The sequence below is a fragment of the Lissotriton helveticus genome, chromosome 8, assembly GCF_964261635.1.
Source record: "Lissotriton helveticus chromosome 8, aLisHel1.1, whole genome shotgun sequence".
NCBI classification, from domain to species: domain Eukaryota; kingdom Metazoa; phylum Chordata; class Amphibia; order Caudata; family Salamandridae; genus Lissotriton; species Lissotriton helveticus.
In genome coordinates, this window is record NC_136069.1 from 1,531,428,010 (window position 1) to 1,531,447,144 (window position 19,135).

General features: G+C 47.3%; 1 protein-coding gene across 1 annotated transcript in view; it reads left to right on the plus strand.

Moving 5' to 3' along the window:
• LOC144772039 (retinal guanylyl cyclase 2-like) overlaps window positions 1-19,135 on the plus strand; it is a 590,168-nt gene that overhangs the window by 358,613 nt on the left and 212,420 nt on the right. Inside the window, exon 9 of the mRNA XM_078656243.1 lies at window positions 5,333-5,489. Coding sequence (XP_078512369.1) covers window positions 5,333-5,489 — 157 coding nt within the window. The remainder of the gene's footprint in view (window positions 1-5,332; window positions 5,490-19,135) is intronic.

Here is a 19,135-nt window from a genome sequence, read left to right on the forward strand (position 1 = left end):
AAATTCGTCAATCACTACCAGCAAGTACTTTCCAGTCTCTAGTGGCCCATAGAAGTCTGCTGCTAGTTCTGTCCATACTGCCAAGGGCAGTTCCGACATCTTCAACGGTGTGGGCTTACTAGACGACCCTGTTACTTGACAGGTGTGGCATTGTGACACTTCATCCTCCACCATTCTGTCCAGTCCTGGGAACCACACTCTTTCTCTCAACATCTTCTTGGTCGCTACCATTCCTCTGTGTGACTCATGAGCTATCTTAACGGTCCTCTTCCTCAGCCGATGTGGTATTACAATCCTTGGACCTCTCATCATGACTCCGTTCTCCGTCTCAGACAGCTCTTCGCCAATCTTTTTGAACGCCAGCAGTTCTTCTTTGTCGACCCCTTCTTCTGTGACAGTGTTGCTATTGATATGTCTCCATCTTTGTAGCCTCACTATCACCCCTATTGCCTTCATTGTTGGGTCTCTTTTTGTCTCTCGCTCCAATTCTTCACTTGTTATTGACGCTGGAGTGTTTTGCTTCACAATGAAGTTCAGATAGTCTTCTGCCATTGTGGTACCACCCTTTTGGTGCGGGAGCGGGTGCCGCGACATATAGTCAGCTGGGTTTTGGTCTTTGCCTGGTTTGTGCACTATTTTGAAATTATAGTCCATCAGCCTTATTCCCCACCTTTCTATTCTTGGTGGTATTTTCGCATTTGGGTTGCCATATATGGTCACTAGTGCTTGGTGGTCCGTCACTATTGTGAAGGGTTTTCCATATATGAACATGTGGTAGTGTTCGCATGCCCATACTACTGCCAAGCTCTCCTTCTCTGGCTGAGAGTATGCTCTCTCGACATCTGACAGACTCTTGCTTCCGTAGGCTACTATCTGTCGAGGTGAATCCTTTCCAGGTTTGTGTTGTGCTAGTATTGCGCCCAGACCTACCGGGCTGGCGTCTACTGTTAGTTCAGTGCATAAGTTCGGGTCGAAATATGCCAAATGGTCTACTGCCGTTACGGACGCTCTTATTTCTTCAAACGCCTTTTTGCACTCTGTGGTCCATTCAAATGCGTGTCCTTGTTTTGTTAGTTCTCTCAATGGTGTGCTCACCGTTGCGAAGTCTTTTATATACCTCGCGCAGTAGCTGGCAAGGCCCAGAAAGGATCGCACTTCAGCGACGTCTTTTGGTTCACTCGTTTTCTCAAGCGTGTCTATCTTGCTCCGGTCTGGCCTCATTCCTTTCCGTGAGAATATGTGTCCGAAAAATACTAATTCTTCCCTTCCCAGTTCACATTTCTTGTCATTTACTGTCAGGCCCACCTCTACTAGCCGTGAGCACACTTCCCTTAGTGCCGTGTCGTGTTCTCCGTCTGACTTCCCAAAGACCAGAATGTCATCGCTGTAGTTGAGACTGTTCCTTATCGGTCTTATTATCTGCCTGATCGTTTCTTGAAATATTTCTGCTGCTGAAGATATTCCAAAGCTCAGCCTTTTGTAGCGAAACAATCCTAGGTGCGTTGAGAACGTCGTTATGTATCTGGACTGTTCGTCCAGCTCCAATTGATGGTATCCCTTGCACAGGTCTAGTTTGGAAAATTTTCTCATTCCTGTCAGGCAACTTATCATGTCGTCCAGATGTGGCCCTGGATGCCGTTCTCTTTCGATGGCTGTGTTTGGTATTCTCATATCCACACAGATTCTTATCTGTGTGGTGTCCTTTTTTGGTACAGCCACTATTGGGGACACCCATGGCGTTGGCCCTTCTGCTGGCTCAATGATGTCCTGTGCTAGTAGGGCCTTTATTTCTTCCTCCACCTGAGGTTGTAGATGTATTGGTACCCTTCGGTGGTGTTGTGCGACTGGCCTGACAGCTTCATTTATGTGCAGCGTTATTTGTCTTCCTTTCAGCTTTCCTAGTCCTTCCGTCAGGGTCGGGAATTCCTGTAGTATGCTCTCCTTTTCCGACATGTGGTACGTCATTTTCAGTAGGCCCATTAGTTTTGCTGTTACATTGCTTAGTAGACACGGTGCGGGGATGTCTCCTCGTAACACGTGTATGACAGTCTTGCCCTTGTGCGTCATGGTGTCCGTGAATTTTCCCATGTTCGTGACGGGATTTTGTGCACCCCACGTAAATACTCTTACGCTTGATGGTTGTAGCGGTGGCTTCCTCTTCATCTTGTCATATTCGGTGGCACACATGATGTTGCACGTGGCTCCGCTGTCCAGTACAAATTCAGTTTGGTGGGGCCCTACTTCAATGGTCACCCAGTCCGTCTTCTTTATTGACTTCCTGTCTATTAGCCTGATGTGTTCCTCTTCATGCCCTCCATCTGTGGTCATGAGGTATAGGCGTTCTACTTTTCTTGTTATTTCTTCCTCTTCCTCTTCTCCTCCTGACTCTCCAGACGAGCTCCTCTCCGTCGCGTCCATGTGCCTTACATGTCTTGTTGTTGCTGTTCTTGGCCTTCCGGGCCTGACACGTTCATGTTTAAATTGCCCACCTTGGCACATGGTAGCGAAATGGTTGCTTCTGTTGCATTTCTTGCATGTTTGACCGAATGCTGGGCATGGTCCTTTGTGAGGGAATTCCAGACCGCACCTGTAGCATTGGGAACCTTGTTTCTTCGCCGCTTGTTCCTTGTGTCCTCCCTTCCAGTTCCCTTTCTTGCCTGCGTCTGACAGTCTATGTATTTGCTCTCCCTTTCGGTCCATCTGTTTCGCTTGTATCATTGCTCTTGCTTCGGCCCTTGCTAGATCTAAAAAATTTTCTAGGGTGATCGGTTCTTTTAGTAGTCTTGTGCGAAATTCCGTGTCTCGGCAGCCTTCTATCAGTTTGAGGCGAAGTGCCTGTTCATTGTCGTATTTTTCAAATTCGCAATGTGCTACTAGCTTTCTCAGCCTTGTTGCGAAATCATCCATTGACTCTTCTGGTTGCTGATATGCCATGTGAAAGGAATATCTCTCAAAGTCGACATTTCTTTGGGGGTCAAACTTGGCCGTTAGACATTGTTTTAACTTCTCATAGGTCTCTAATTCACTCTGTGGCAGTGTTATGAGGAGGTCATCCACCTCATCCCCCACATAGTTTAGGAATAGATCCAGTTTTTTTCCGTCCACCACGTCAGTCGCCTTCATGTATCGTTCAAATTTCATGATCCATTTCTCCCATCGGATGCCCACTTGTGGTTCCGACACAGTGAAAGGCACTGGTCTGCGGAATTGTGCGCTTTGCTTTGTTTCTGACATTTCTCTTGTTCTTTCCTGTTCTCTGCTCTATTGCTGCTTGTTCAACCCTTATTTTCTTATTTTGCCTCTTTTTGCCTTTGCTTATGCTTGTTTGTGCCTTTTCTTACTTTTGTCCTTTTATTTGCCCCTTTTCTTCCACTTGTTGTCGTTATTTATTCCTCTTTGTGATTTTTTTTTCTTCTATCAGCACTTTTCACTGTTTTCCGCCTTTTTCCTGACTTTAAGATGGCCGCCGCGCTTATTCTCTGTTTCTATTGGCTTGTACAGCCTGATTCTAAGATGGCCGCCGTCCTCTCGCGAGACTTCGCGGCCAACCGCGATGCAGCCTGACTTCAAAATGGCCGCCGCGCTTGTTCTTCGTCCCTATTGGTCCTCGCGCCTGGCCCCAATATGGCCGCCGAGACTCTCGCGAGAGCTCGCGCTGGCTTCCCTTTATTCTTTGAAGCTCGCGCTCTTTGGCTGGCGCTTACCGGACTCGTTTCTTCTTCGGTTGCGGCGGTCGGGGTGGGCTCCCACGTCGCTGCTTTCTTCTGGATGGCGCTTCACTCTTCCCTCTTCTTTTTTTTTTGATCACGACGCAATCCAGGGTGGGCTCCTGGTTTAACACGATGTTCCAATGGGCACAGCATGCAGTCCGTCGAACCCTCGTCGCCAGATGTCGTGTTGTGTGTCGCGCCACACACAGGAACCACACAGGACACAGATCGTGTGCAGAGGTACTCCTTTATTTTGTATATCGTCCGTCTGTCTGGGCACGTCCGCCCTCGTCCTCGTCCTGCTGCATAATGTCCTTTTCCTGTCCATCCACAGGAAGTGGTCTGGTGACCTGGTCACCGCCCTGTGACCCACAGGGTCCTAGTGTCCGGCATCTGTCTTAGTCATAGTCATCACAGTCAGGGTTACACATGTGGGAAAATTGCCAGATAGAAAAAGAGACGCTCTGCCCATTTCAACATTCTGCTCATTCTTCACAAGAGAAGTGGTGCCCCCTTTGCAAATCAATTCTACATGCATGATGCATGCTAATAAACCTCTCGCTTCCTCATGCCTTCCTGGACAGCAAGATAGTCCACGAAGACATAAGGAACACCAGGCATTCTGATAGGCCACCTAGTTGTTAACCAGAATCCTGATCACAAGGACCAATTCTGAATGGAAAAATTAGTGCTATTTAAATTGACCAGAACACGAAGTTGTTTCCACCATTCTGAATGGCTGTCTTCTGATCAATCATTCATAATTGCCCCTCTGTTTGGAAAATTTTCTTTAGCTGTGGTTGACATCCACTGATAGGAGCAAACGGACCAGGCAGTTTGTCTTGTATTTTCCTGTTCATAGACGTGGATCCAACAAAAGGCAGATTTGCCTTATTGCTGCCTGATAAATATTGCTCCTATTCTGCCGCACACATCAAAAGAGGAGAAAGCCTCTTGTGATTATTTTTGTTCAGGAAGGTTTCCCTTCCTGTACAAAAATAATCATCTCCGTCATGCAGTCATCCTTGCACCATGGGGCAAAGGTGCCTGCGTTGGCGCACAGCAGCCCATTGTTCGGCAGCGCTGGGGAAAAAGGACAGGAATTCGCCGTATCTTATAGATCATTAGAATGCATCACAACAAATGATGCCCTGGGTGAATAGTTTGCAACGAGGTGAGTGAATGCAACTAATTCAGTTTGCATTCTCACAACAATTTGCCCACATGCAAATTCCCTTTGATAATTAGAACCAGCACAACACGCTGGTCAGTGTGCAGATTGTAGAAATAATTGTGTGAATCTACGCCAAAATAGTGGAGTAAAAAATAGTAACTTAAAAGCATTTTAGCAATGTACATGTTTTTATATAAATGGATTGCGTTGAACATTTTTGAATGTGATGAAAGCATTTCAAGGGCCTTTTAATGTTGTTAACAGTAAAGAATTCGGGTGCATAGGAGCAGCCAAGAGAGTCCTGGAGATAACTACTTACAAATGTAGTGGCATTCTGTCCAGCAGTCTTAAGTATCATTTTTGGAAGTAATGCTTGCATCTGACAGAGCTAACAGAAGTTAGGAGGTGTCCCTTATGCTTGTAATATATTCTATTTGCAAATTTGCAGGGAATGAGATATTTACACCACCGGGATTTCCCCCATGGACGTTTGAAGTCACGGAACTGTGTGGTCGATGGCCGATTTGTTCTCAAAATTACAGATTATGGCTATAATGATATCATGGAAACACAGAAATGCCCTCGTGTTCAACCACCGATAGGAGGTACGTATGGCACCAAACAAAACTGCATGGAAAATAAACTTGTGTGGCTCACTAGTCGGTATAAACAGCAACTCGTTCTGAAATGGCCGGGCGGGATTTGTGGAGCAAACCTACTGACCGACCGCCTAGGAATTGGATAAATGCATTTTATAATGAAATTAAAATTATTAAGTGTGCTTTTGTACAGCATGCAATGCAAATGACAATTCAAAACCTTGTTTGACATTAGGGTGCCAAATGGGTGCATCCATCTGGCACAACACAAAAAGAAAAGAGCACACCTTCGGAAGATGCAGTCTAATGGTAAATATCACCACCCGGCAGTTAATAAAATTTAGAGTTCGTTTTTAGGGTGTTGGAGGCACTGTCGGAAAGATCTAAGCAAAGTGGATAGTTTTACCTTCTAAAATGAGGTTCTCAGTAAGTTTTTCTAAGTGACTGTAACCCACCCTGCTGAATGTCGGGGTACACCAAATACCAAGGCTGTCTAGTCTTGATTCCACATCATGCCTCTTTCATCCACTAGCCTACACTCCCTTCCCTCTTTATCCTGCTCTTGCAAGTTCTTTTTCGCCACTGCTCTCTCTTGTTGTCACTGTTTTTCTGTCTCTCTCTCTTCCTCCTCTACTCTTTTTGCATTTTTCTCTCTCCTGCTCTGAGTCAAAGCCTGATTAGGAAAAGCAAGTGCTGGTATCGGAAAAAAAAGGGTATACAACCTTTACATCGCAACTTTTACCACGACCTACCATTACCACGCATTTTTTACAACGCAGGATCCATTACAACGCATACCATTACCACGCATGTATTTACAACGCAGGTACTTTTACAACGCATACCATTACAACGTAAGTATTGGTAAGTATATTATTTTATTAAAAATATTATTTGGGTTTTTTGGTAAAGGGGTATTTTTAGGGTTCAGGGTCAGTTTTCAGTTTTTGGGTAAAGGGGTATTTTTAGGGTTCAGGGTCAGTTTTCAGTTTTTGGGTAAAGGGGTATTTTTAGGGTTCAAGGTCAGTTTTCAGTTTTTGGGTAAAGGGGTATTTTTAGGGTTTAGGGTAAGCATGGGCGTAAAATCCGCTCCGCTCGCGGATTTTTCGGATTTTCGGCAAATCCGCAATCCGCGAACGCTCGCGAATTTGTCGAAAATCCGTGAATCCGCTCGCGGCGGATTTTTTGCTTGGTTGCGGCGCGCGGCGTGGTGCACGGCGTTCACTTTCCGTCATTTTAGCGTTTGCCGAGTTGTTTTTCTTTGCGAGTGACGCGCCATTTTAGATCTTGCTGCGTGTTCCCGCGGGAGTTTGTCGCCCGCGAATACGTACTCGCGGCTTGCCACCTTGCACAGCACACCTCGCGAGAGTTCGCAATTGCGAACATGTAGTTGCGGCGGAAAGGAACAATCTCGCACTTGCGAAATAGAGATTTTGCAATTTCGCACAAGAAAATCACCAGCAAACAGGATAAACCTTCAGAAAATTATGATTTTTATCAGAATCACTCCTCAGGTTGACATTTGCATGGCCTTTTTTTTTGCAAGGAGTCCATTTTGGGGGGGGGGGGGAGGAAGGAAGTGCCCCACAGTCTCCAACTTCCTGTTCCTGTCCAGCAGGCTCCTCCCAGTGCTTTGTCCATCTCCTGGTCACTTTCATTTGGATCTGGAGCTGGAAGGATTACTTTTTGTGGGTGCTGCTGGATATTTGGATTTGAGGCCTTTTTGACTGTCTTTGGATCACTTTTGGATTAGAAATCAACTTTCACAAGTAAGTTTGTTTGGGGCATTACAGTTGCTGCAAGTACAATTTTGGAACTTTTTCAGAAAATTAAATAAATTATATTGTGGGTAGCCACAGTATCCAGTAGGACCAGGGTTGGTTATGGGTGCATGATACAACTGTTTTGTTGAATTTAAACACCATTGAGGCCATGGATGGGCTGGGATTGTGCAGATTTTATTGTTTTTTGTCGTTTTTTTGGGCCTGCTGGTGTGGCCCTTTGCCCAGGGGTGGTGAGTGTTGCATGGGCCTAGTCTTTCTGTGGGGTGTCTTCTTGAATTTAAACATAATTGAGGCCATGGATGGGCTGGGATTGTGCTTATTTTATTGTTTTTTGTCGTTTTTGGGGGGCTGCTGGTGTGGCCTTTTGCTTGCCCAGGGGTGGTGGTGGTGCATGGACTGAGTGTGCCTGTGGTGTTGTCTCACTCTCTTTGATGTAAACATCATGGATGGCATTGGATTGTGGTGATTTCTGGCTGTTTTTCTGTTTTTTGGGGGTGTACTGTTGATGTGGTCTGGCCATGTGGGTGGTGGTGGTGGCCATCTTGAGTGCTGGCTGGTACAGGCAACATGTGCTTGGGGTGTAAGGGGGCCATTTTGAGGAGAGGCAGTGTCTGAGGCCTGCACTTATTTTGCCTACTTTTCATCCCTTATGCCCAGGGGTAGTGAGTGTTGCATGGGCCTAGTGTTTCTGTGGGGTGTCTTCTTGAATTTAAACATAATTGAGGCCATGGATGGGCTGGGATTGTGCTTATTTTATTGTTTTTTGTCGTTTTTGGGGGGCTGCTGGTGTGGCCTTTTGCTTGCCCAGGGGTGGTGGTGGTGCATGGACTGAGTGTGCCTGTGGTGTTGTCTCACTCTCTTTGATGTAAACATCATGGATGGCATTGGATTGTGGTGATTTCTGGCTGTTTTTCTGTTTTTGGGGGGTGTACTGTTGATGTGGACTGGCCATGTGGGTGGTGGTGGTGGCCATCTTGAGTGCTGGCTGGTACAGGCAACATGTGCTTGGGGTGTAAGGGGGCCATTTTGAGGAGAGGCAGTGTCTGAGGCCTGCACTTATTTTGCCTACTTTTCATCCCTTATGCCCAGGGGTAGTGAGTGTTGCATGGGCCTAGTGTTTCTGTGGGGTGTCTTCTTGAATTTAAACATAATTGAGGCCATGGATGGGCTGGGATTGTGCTTATTTTATTGTTTTTTGTCGTTTTTGGGGGGCTGCTGGTGTGGCCTTTTGCTTGCCCAGGGGTGGTGGTGGTGCATGGACTGAGTGTGCCTGTGGTGTTGTCTCACTCTCTTTGATGTAAACATCATGGATGGCATTGGATTGTGGTGATTTCTGGCTGTTTTTCTGTTTTTTGGGGGTGTACTGTTGATGTGGTCTGGCCATGTGGGTGGTGGTGGTGGCCATCTTGAGTGCTGGCTGGTACAGGCAACATGTGCTTGGGGTGTAAGGGGGCCATTTTGAGGAGAGGCAGTGTCTGAGGCCTGCACTTATTTTGCCTACTTTTCATCCCTTATGCCCAGGGGTAGTGAGTGTTGCATGGGCCTAGTGTTTCTGAGGGGTGTCTTCTTGAATTTAAACACCATTGAGGCCATGGATGGGCTGGGATTGTGCAGATTTTATTGTTTTTTGTCGTTTTTTTGGGCCTGCTGGTGTGGCCCTTTGCCCAGGGGTGGTGAGTGTTGCATGGGCCTAGTCTTTCTGTGGGGTGTCTTCTTGAATTTAAACACCATTGAGGCCATGGATGGGCTGGGATTGTGCAGATTTTATTGTTTTTTGTCGTTTTTTTGGGCCTGCTGGTGTGGCCCTTTGCCCAGGGGTGGTGAGTGTTGCATGGGCCTAGTCTTTCTGTGGGGTGTCTTCTTGAATTTAAACATAATTGAGGCCATGGATGGGCTGGGATTGTGCTTATTTTATTGTTTTTTGTCGTTTTTGGGGGGCTGCTGGTGTGGCCTTTTGCTTGCCCAGGGGTGGTGGTGGTGCATGGACTGAGTGTGCCTGTGGTGTTGTCTCACTCTCTTTGATGTAAACATCATGGATGGCATTGGATTGTGGTGATTTCTGGCTGTTTTTCTGTTTTTTGGGGGTGTACTGTTGATGTGGACTGGCCATGTGGGTGGTGGTGGTGGCCATCTTGAGTGCTGGCTGGTACAGGCAACATGTGCTTGGGGTGTAAGGGGGCCATTTTGAGGAGAGGCAGTGTCTGAGGCCTGCACTTATTTTGCCTACTTTTCATCCCTTATGCCCAGGGGTAGTGAGTGTTGCATGGGCCTAGTGTTTCTGTGGGGTGTCTTCTTGAATTTAAACATAATTGAGGCCATGGATGGGCTGGGATTGTGCTTATTTTATTGTTTTTTGTCGTTTTTGGGGGGCTGCTGGTGTGGCCTTTTGCTTGCCCAGGGGTGGTGGTGGTGCATGGACTGAGTGTGCCTGTGGTGTTGTCTCACTCTCTTTGATGTAAACATCATGGATGGCATTGGATTGTGGTGATTTCTGGCTGTTTTTCTGTTTTTTGGGGGTGTACTGTTGATGTGGTCTGGCCATGTGGGTGGTGGTGGTGGCCATCTTGAGTGCTGGCTGGTACAGGCAACATGTGCTTGGGGTGTAAGGGGGCCATTTTGAGGAGAGGCAGTGTCTGAGGCCTGCACTTATTTTGCCTACTTTTCATCCCTTATGCCCAGGGGTAGTGAGTGTTGCATGGGCCTAGTGTTTCTGAGGGGTGTCTTCTTGAATTTAAACACCATTGAGGTCATGGATGGACTGGGAATGTGCAGATTTTATTGGTTTTTGTCGTTTTTTTGGGCCTGCTGGTGTGGCCCTTTGCCCAGGGGTGGTGAGTGTTGCATGGGCCTAGTCTTTCTGTGGGGTGTCTTCTTGAATTTAAACACCATTGAGGCCATGGATGGGCTGGGATTGTGCAGATTTTATTGTTTTTTGTCGTTTTTTTGGGCCTGCTGGTGTGGCCCTTTGCCCAGGGGTGGTGAGTGTTGCATGGGCCTAGTCTTTCTGTGGGGTGTCTTCTTGAATTTAAACATAATTGAGGCCATGGATGGGCTGGGATTGTGCTTATTTTATTGTTTTTGGTCGTTTTTGGGGGGCTGCTGGTGTGGCCTTTTGCTTGCCCAGGGGTGGTGGTGGTGCATGGACTGAGTGTGCCTGTGGTGTTGTCTCACTCTCTTTGATGTAAACATCATGGATGGCATTGGATTGTGGTGATTTCTGGCTGTTTTTCTGTTTTTTGGGGGTGTACTGTTGATGTGGACTGGCCATGTGGGTGGTGGTGGTGGCCATCTTGAGTGCTGGCTGGTACAGGCAACATGTGCTTGGGGTGTAAGGGGGCCATTTTGAGGAGAGGCAGTGTCTGAGGCCTGCACTTATTTTGCCTACTTTTCATCCCTTATGCCCAGGGGTAGTGAGTGTTGCATGGGCCTAGTGTTTCTGTGGGGTGTCTTCTTGAATTTAAACATAATTGAGGCCATGGATGGGCTGGGATTGTGCTTATTTTATTGTTTTTTGTCGTTTTTGGGGGGCTGCTGGTGTGGCCTTTTGCTTGCCCAGGGGTGGTGGTGGTGCATGGACTGAGTGTGCCTGTGGTGTTGTCTCACTCTCTTTGATGTAAACATCATGGATGGCATTGGATTGTGGTGATTTCTGGCTGTTTTTCTGTTTTTTGGGGGTGTACTGTTGATGTGGTCTGGCCATGTGGGTGGTGGTGGTGGCCATCTTGAGTGCTGGCTGGTACAGGCAACATGTGCTTGGGGTGTAAGGGGGCCATTTTGAGGAGAGGCAGTGTCTGAGGCCTGCACTTATTTTGCCTACTTTTCATCCCTTATGCCCAGGGGTAGTGAGTGTTGCATGGGCCTAGTGTTTCTGAGGGGTGTCTTCTTGAATTTAAACACCATTGAGGTCATGGATGGACTGGGAATGTGCAGATTTTATTGGTTTTTGTCGTTTTTTTGGGCCTGCTGGTGTGGCCCTTTGCCCAGGGGTGGTGAGTGTTGCATGGGCCTAGTCTTTCTGTGGGGTGTCTTCTTGAATTTAAACACCATTGAGGCCATGGATGGGCTGGGATTGTGCAGATTTTATTGTTTTTTGTCGTTTTTTTGGGCCTGCTGGTGTGGCCCTTTGCCCAGGGGTGGTGAGTGTTGCATGGGCCTAGTCTTTCTGTGGGGTGTCTTCTTGAATTTAAACATAATTGAGGCCATGGATGGGCTGGGATTGTGCTTATTTTATTGTTTTTGGTCGTTTTTGGGGGGCTGCTGGTGTGGCCTTTTGCTTGCCCAGGGGTGGTGGTGGTGCATGGACTGAGTGTGCCTGTGGTGTTGTCTCACTCTCTTTGATGTAAACATCATGGATGGCATTGGATTGTGGTGATTTCTGGCTGTTTTTCTGTTTTTTGGGGGTGTACTGTTGATGTGGACTGGCCATGTGGGTGGTGGTGGTGGCCATCTTGAGTGCTGGCTGGTACAGGCAGCAACATGTGCTTGGGGTGTAAGGGGGCCATTTTGAGGAGAGGCAGTGTCTGAGGCCTGCACTTATTTTGCCTACTTTTCATCCCTTATGCCCAGGGGTAGTGAGTGTTGCATACTTGCATGTCCCTAGTCTTTCTGTGGGGTGTCTTCAATGTAAACATCATGGATGGCATGGGATTGTGCTCATTTTTCTGTGTTTTGTCGATTTTTTGGGGTGTATAACTGAACTGATGTTCCTCTGTCTTCCATTGCTTTTAGGTGCACAAGAAGACTCAATAGAACCACCAGTGCCAGGAAGAAGTCCTGCAGCGGTGTGTGCAGCATAACGTCACGCGACGTCACGTCTGGACACAGAACCCTCTGCAACTCGTGCAACTGCTGCCTGCTGACCTGCTCTGAAGAAGATGGCCCCAAAAAAAGTAACCCGTAGCTCCTCTAGCAAGAAAGGTGCCAGTAAGGAGCAGAAGAAGCAAGTTACCAAGGACACTGGTGTGCCGCCCGCCCCTTTTTTTGTGAGTAAAAAAAAAAGTATGCCTGCAGCAGCTGCAGCGGGATCTGCTGGGGACCAAGCTGGCAGCAGCACCCCCGCTCCATTGGGCTCAGTGCCACCACCACCACCACGCCAACTTAAGTCCAAGCCCTTGAGTGCTGCAGAGGCAGCCAGTATACTTCTTCAATCACCATCGACCAGTGATGTTGGCTCATCGCAAGAAAGCAGCAGCAATGTCCCTCAATCAACACAGGTTGTTGTAGCTCATCTGACGAGTGTTGAACAACCACAGCGGCAACAACAATCACATGTGCAAGTACAAGCCCAAGTACATGTGGAAGGAGAGGCAGCGCAAGGAGATGCGCATGCAGAGGTGCATGGAGGGTCACAACAAGTGCCCACAATAGTTGTTCCTCCCGAAGTAGGGGCACATCAGGAAATCGACAATCAAGGCGAGGTATCATTTGAGGAAGCCACTCCTCCTGATGATCCTTCATTGTCTTCCACAACCCTAGCAAGGAAGAGATCAAGGGTGGTGTCTACATCCTCTTCAAGCACACCTCCTTCTGATGATACGGATCAAACTTGGGAACCAGCACCACAGCCGTCTGAGAGTGAGGCACACCATGATCCAACAAAGGTACTTAAGCGTAAAAGGAAGCTCGTCCAAAGTCTCAGACTTATGGAGTGTGATGAGGCTCAACAAGAAGTGGCGGATACTGCTGCTGATGAAGACTCTGCCAACGACGACCCAGTCATCATAAAGGTCACTGCAGCCCCAGCGGGCATGCAGCAAACAGACATTTTGACCCTAGCCCGAAGAGCTGCTGAGCGTGATGATGATGATGATGTTGTCGATGAGGAGGCAGTGGAAACACCACAATCATTGGAGTTAAGTAGTACACCAACTCGTCCCGCTTCCATATTTCTTTCTGGCAAGAAGAGACCTCCGTCAACCTCGACCTTAATTAGTGGCGGTGAAAGTGCAAAACGTACAAAAGTTGGGCAATCCAGATCCTCCACTTCATCTGGCATTAGCTTCATGACCACCACCACCAGTATCGCCGCCTCCTCCATGTCCCACAGACACTTCAAGTCCCCCGTTTGGGACTTCTTTACTGTTTGTCCAAAAAATCCAAAGTTTGCCATTTGTACCATTTGTAAGCAAGCAGTTAGTCGTGGTAAGCCAGGTACCAACTATGGTACCGGAGGCCAGAGAGGTCATCTTAGGAGACAGCACACTGTCAAATGGTTTGCGCACCTAGATGCGATCAAGAAAGGCCAAATTCAAGGAAACGTTGATGTTTCATCTGATGATGACGAGCAGGAAGAAGACGTGTCAAACACTTCCCTTACACCCAGTACCCCTGTCAGCAGCACACCCAATGTGAGGCACACTAAGAGTGTTGGAGCGAGTGAGACACCAACGCACAAAAGTTCACCAGCGAGCAAAATTGGGTCAACGAAGTCATTATCAGCCCGTAAATGCTTGGTCCAGGGCAACATTAGAACAATGCTTACTTCAGACGTGCCATATGAACGCAACCACCCACTGACGCGTCTGTATAACACTAAGCTGGCTAAAATGCTAGCTGTGGACCTTCTACCTTTTTCTTTTGTAGAAGCGGTAGGTTTTCTTGAATTAGTTGCAACGCTCTGCCCTAAATGGAAGGTTCCGAGCCGGTTCTATTTTGCCAGAGTTGCGGTTCCAGCACTACATGAAGATGTGCTGCAGGCGATTGGGGCAGCTTTGCAGAAGAGTGCTGTTCACACAATACATCTGACAACAGACATGTGGACCAGTGGCCCAGGCGATGATTACATGTGCATCACTGCACACTGGGTCTCTTTTTCAGGTGTTATAGCAAAGCTAAACGCAGGTGTTGACCCGGACCAAGTTTTCAAAGCTGCTCGGAAACATGCAACACTAGCCATGTTTGCCTTGGAGAAAAGTCACACAGCAGAAAACCTTTTGGAAGAGTTTGACAAAAAGGTGTTGTCAATGCTATCCCCCCTAAAACGCAAGATTGGTTATGTTTCCACGGATAATGGCGCCAATGTAGTTAAGGCCATGTCACAGGGTCACCATGTTAGAGTGCCGTGTTTGGCGCACTGTATCAACCTGGTAGTTCAAAAATTCTTGAGTGATAAAGAGAGTCCAGCGTTCGAGGTAATGGCCACCTGCCGCAAAATGTGCAACCATTTCAGCCATTCTTTTAAGGCCCGGAAGCATCTGCGGAGACTGCTACTTCAACGTGGAATGCCAGTGAAAGCACTCATCCAGGAGGTGGCAACACGTTGGAACTCAACCTTCTACATGCTTGAGCGTCTGCATGAGCAGTATACGGTACTCGATCACTATTTCTTGACAGAGGCTACATCTCAGAAGGAGGACCTGCGGATGAGTAAGGCGCAATGGGCCATAGTTAAAAGCCTGACAGACATGCTTCGTCCTTTTGAGTTCTTCACGCGTGCAGTCAGCCAGGAGGACTGTAATTTGGGAAAAGCTATCCCATTGTTGTGCATACTGGAGCACCAACTGATGGCGGTTTCTTCTGAGTTTGAAAAAGATGAAAAAAAAAAAAACCATTTCATTTTGTCTGAGAAATTATTACATCGCCTACGTGGTGATGAACGTCTTAAAAACATCAACTCAGATCAGCATTACATTTGTGCTACTATTCTGGATCCACGCTACAAAAAGGCGCTGGCAGACAACGCATTCTTTCCTTTCGCTGATGCAGATGTTCAAAAGTACAAACATTGGTTAGCCTGGTCAGCCAAGAGGTTTGAAAAAGAACGGCAGGTTATTGAAGGAGAAGCCAGTACATCAGCATCAGCATCAGCAGGCCATCCGCAGTCACAAGAATCCACTTCTGCACCTGTGGCTGGGGCACAAGTGACCTCTCAGCCGTTAAAGACACCGGCAACTGGATCATCTGCACCACACACAATGACAACACTAACAGTGGCTGGGGAGGAGGATTGGCTAAGTTTGATGGGGTATGGTTCTCTAAAAAATGTCACAGGCACAGCAAAAAGTAAGCAAAGTGGAGGAACAGTTGATGACCTTGAGTCGATGGTGCAGGACTATCTGAATGACTCAACAGTGGTCTTTCTTAATGAGGAGCCATTGCAGTATTGGCATGGCAAAAAACAATTGTGGCCACAGCTCTACAACCTGGCTATAAACTATTTGTCTTGCCCACTCGCAAGTGTGTCTTCTGAACGTGTTTTCAGTGCTGCTGGTGGCATTGTAACTGCCAAACGGAGCCGCCTATCGCCCAAAAATGTGGAGCGGCTGACAATGATCAAGATGAATCAGCACCTCATACCACCAGATTACAAAGTGCGAGAAAGCACGCCACATGAAGACGATGAGGACAGCAACGTAGATGAGGGGATTTTTTCTCTGTTCGGTGCCACTGACCTCATCCAGCCTGAATTCGCAGAGTATGATGACGAAATCTTGTTCTTATTCCCTGACACCGAGCCCTGAAAATGAGACAATCAATCAAGAACTTTCTTTTTCGTCCTTATTCACTTTTATTCCTGTGTGCTTTGTGTCTCTCTTTCTTTGTTTTGCACAGTTAATTTAATTCAAACTTTAATCACCTAATCCCAAAAAGAAGACCATCATCAGAACTGTCTTCACTTGTTTGCTTATTGATTTGAAGGTGCCGCAGTCTACATTCCTCAGGTTCACAAGTTCTGAAGAACATGCTCCTCTATCCTCCTCCTCCAGACTGCGATTTCCCTCCAAGCAGAGTGCTGGATTACGCACAATGAAGAAAGACTCAGCACTTGTGGGGGTGTTGTACTTCTTTGCGGGTGAGTTGACGGTTTTGGGCCCATTGCTGTGAAGCTCTAATAATGGACAAAAGTGTTTTGGACCAAATATGAGGTGAAAATTTCTTGCCGTTTTTGCTGACTTGCTTGCCTTTGAGGTGCTCTTTGGCGGGGTTCCGGGGGTTTGTGTGTAATTTTTGGTGTCTGTCGAAGCACTGCTGCGACAGTCTAATCTTGATTGCATTTGCTTTTCAGGAAATCCGTGGTGGAAAACAGGAGTTATGATGATTGATGATGACCTAGCTGCACAGCGCGTTACTTTGGACCGAAGGCCGAGAGATATTGTAAGTATGAGATTTAGCTTTTTCGCTGTTTGGGGGTGTTGTCGGGTGTTTTTTTGCGGGTGGGTTGGCGCCGGCGGGTCTTGCCTGGGGCATTCCTGGGAAGGTCTAATACCGGATACAAGTGTTTTGGACAAAATCCATAAGGAACAGCCTTTTTTTTGCCATTTCTTCAGACATCTTGCTCAATGTAGCATTTTGGGGGGCTTCCTGCTGTTCGTGGGTGGGTTGCGGCCGGGGTCTCTGTCGAAGCACTGCTGCGACAGTCTAATCTTGATTGCATTTGCTTTTCAGGAAATCCGTGGTGGAAAACAGGAGTTATGATGATTGATGATGATGACGACCTAGCTGCACAGCGCCGCGTTTGGACCGAAGGCCGAGAGACATTGTAAGTATGAGATTTAGCTTTTTCGCTGTTTGGTGGTGTTGTGTCGCGTGTTTTTTTGCGGGTGGGTTGGCGCCGGCGGGTCTTGCCTGGGGCTTTCCTGGGAAGGTCTAATACCGGATACAAGTGTTTTGGACAAAATCCATAAGGAACAGCCTTTTTTTTGCCATTTCTTCAGACATCTTGCTCAATGTAGCGTTTTGGGGGGCTTCCTGCTGTTCGTGGGTGGGTTGCGGCCGGGGTCTCTGTCGAAGCACTGCTGCGACAGTCTAATCTTGATTGCATTTGCTTTTCAGGAAATCCGTGGTGGAAAACAGGAGTTATGATGATTGATGATGATGATGACGACCTAGCTGCACAGCGCCGCGTTTGGACCGAAGGCCGAGAGACATTGTAAGTATGAGATTTAGCTTTTTCGCTGTTTGGTGGTGTTGTGTCGGGTGTTTTTTTGCGGGTGGGTTGGCGGGTCTTGCCTGGGGCATTCCTGGGAAGGTCTAATACCGGTTAGAAGTTAGTTGGACAAAATCCATAAGGAAACACCAGTTTTGGCACTTTGTAAGTTAGGGTTCGTTAGGGTTAGCCCTAGCAGCAGGATTGCATGTGTTTAGGGGGGTTCTATTGCAACGCGGTTCTGTTGTTGTAGAGCACTGTTGGAGCGATGCTGGCTATGGATACTTTTGCTTGCAGGCAAGTGGTTTGAATACAATCCACGGTCTGTATTTGGGTCTACTGTTACTTTCAAAGTACGTTTTGTAACCATTTTTCTGCTAGGCATCATCAAAGTGTGACTTTTTGAACCACACAGCGTACATACCTTTTATTTATTTATCAGTGGTATTGTAATAGCACTTCCTGTTTTCCGTTCAATAATTACAGGCCGGGTTTCAGTCAACATCCGCCAGGCAGGCAGTGGACAGGGTGTCTCTTCTGTCAGTGGTCACCACCACATTGATGGACGAAGCGTCAGCTGGAATGGAGGAGTGCCGCCAATAAGAGGAATTGTTTGCTGCATGCAACTTACTTACCAATTTCAACAGGACAACTCCAACAACATACGCAATACAGATACAGTATCCATTGTTGTCTTTTATTCTATGAGTGTGACTGCATGTGCTTACCTTTACTTTGTAACCAAAGATTGTCTGTAAACTCTGTATCTTCAATTATTGTTTGTCCATGCTCTGCTTTTTTTTTCTTCTCTCAACAAAACCTACCCAAAAAGAAACCCCCATTCCCATCCATTTTACAAACCCTAACCCTCTTCCCCCGGGCTGTGTTGTTTTGCTTGATGTCTGACTAAAATGACATCAATAATTCCACACACTTGCTGGGGAGGATAAGGTGATAGCAGCAACAGGCTGGTGAAGGAATACGAGGATATCTTCTAGACTTACTCAGCTTCAGTACTATATCTTCTAGTAGTAGTAGCCAATGTCAAATAAATTCAACGCAAGTACTAGTTATACTTGCAATACTTTACCATTTGTTAGGCTACATTATGGCACTGTTCTAGTGTACTGTCACCTGCTATTTTCTCGATCGTACCGTAACCGTTGTAATGCTACAGTAAGGAGTACAAACAAGGTTTCGTTTTCTTTTTTTCCATAGGCATGCAACTGCCACTGTGTCACACCACTAGTAACACCGCAATGAGGAAATGTCACCCGCCCAGGAATGACAACGTTAATCCCCATTTCACCTGGAGCCAGCCCTGGGCCTAGCCCTAATTTCTAACACAAATTACAGGTAAGATAAGCGTTTGGTGGGAGGTAGTATAATGGAGTATTATTTCGGAGTAGACAAGAGTTTGACGGTTGTACTACTAAAGTCCTACGACTGTTCAGGAAAACAAAGTTACTGTTACACCCCCGCCCCCCACCCACCAGACTGAAAAGCAGTAAAAAACAGGTATGGTCAGATAAAGTAGTTGAAAAATATATTTATTTATCCCTAACAAAATAATCTCCCTCACCCACCCTAACCCCAACGATTGTCTCTGAAACGTCCCAAAACGATCCCAACTCCCAAATCCCACCCCCCAAAAGTCTATAAAAAAAGGGCAAGGGACACTCCACTACTGGAGGGTGCTGGTGCTGGTGCATGATGCGGCATGGGCATCATACTCCTTGCGGAGGGTGGCAAGCTCGGAGCGGAGGCCCTTAACCAAGGTCTTATACCTCAGGACCTCCTGCTCCAGGTTGGACATGCGGACTCGTAGGCGGTGTTGGCGTTCCTTGCAGCTCCTGTGGGGGGCAGCTGGTGTTTCGGGTGCTTGGCGGTGGCGGTCGGCTTTCTTAGCCCGGCTCGGTCCCGCTGGTTTAGTCACGGAGGAGGATGCAGTCGAAGATGTTGCCCCGCTCGACTGCGTGTCCTCCTCCTCCTCCAGGGCCACC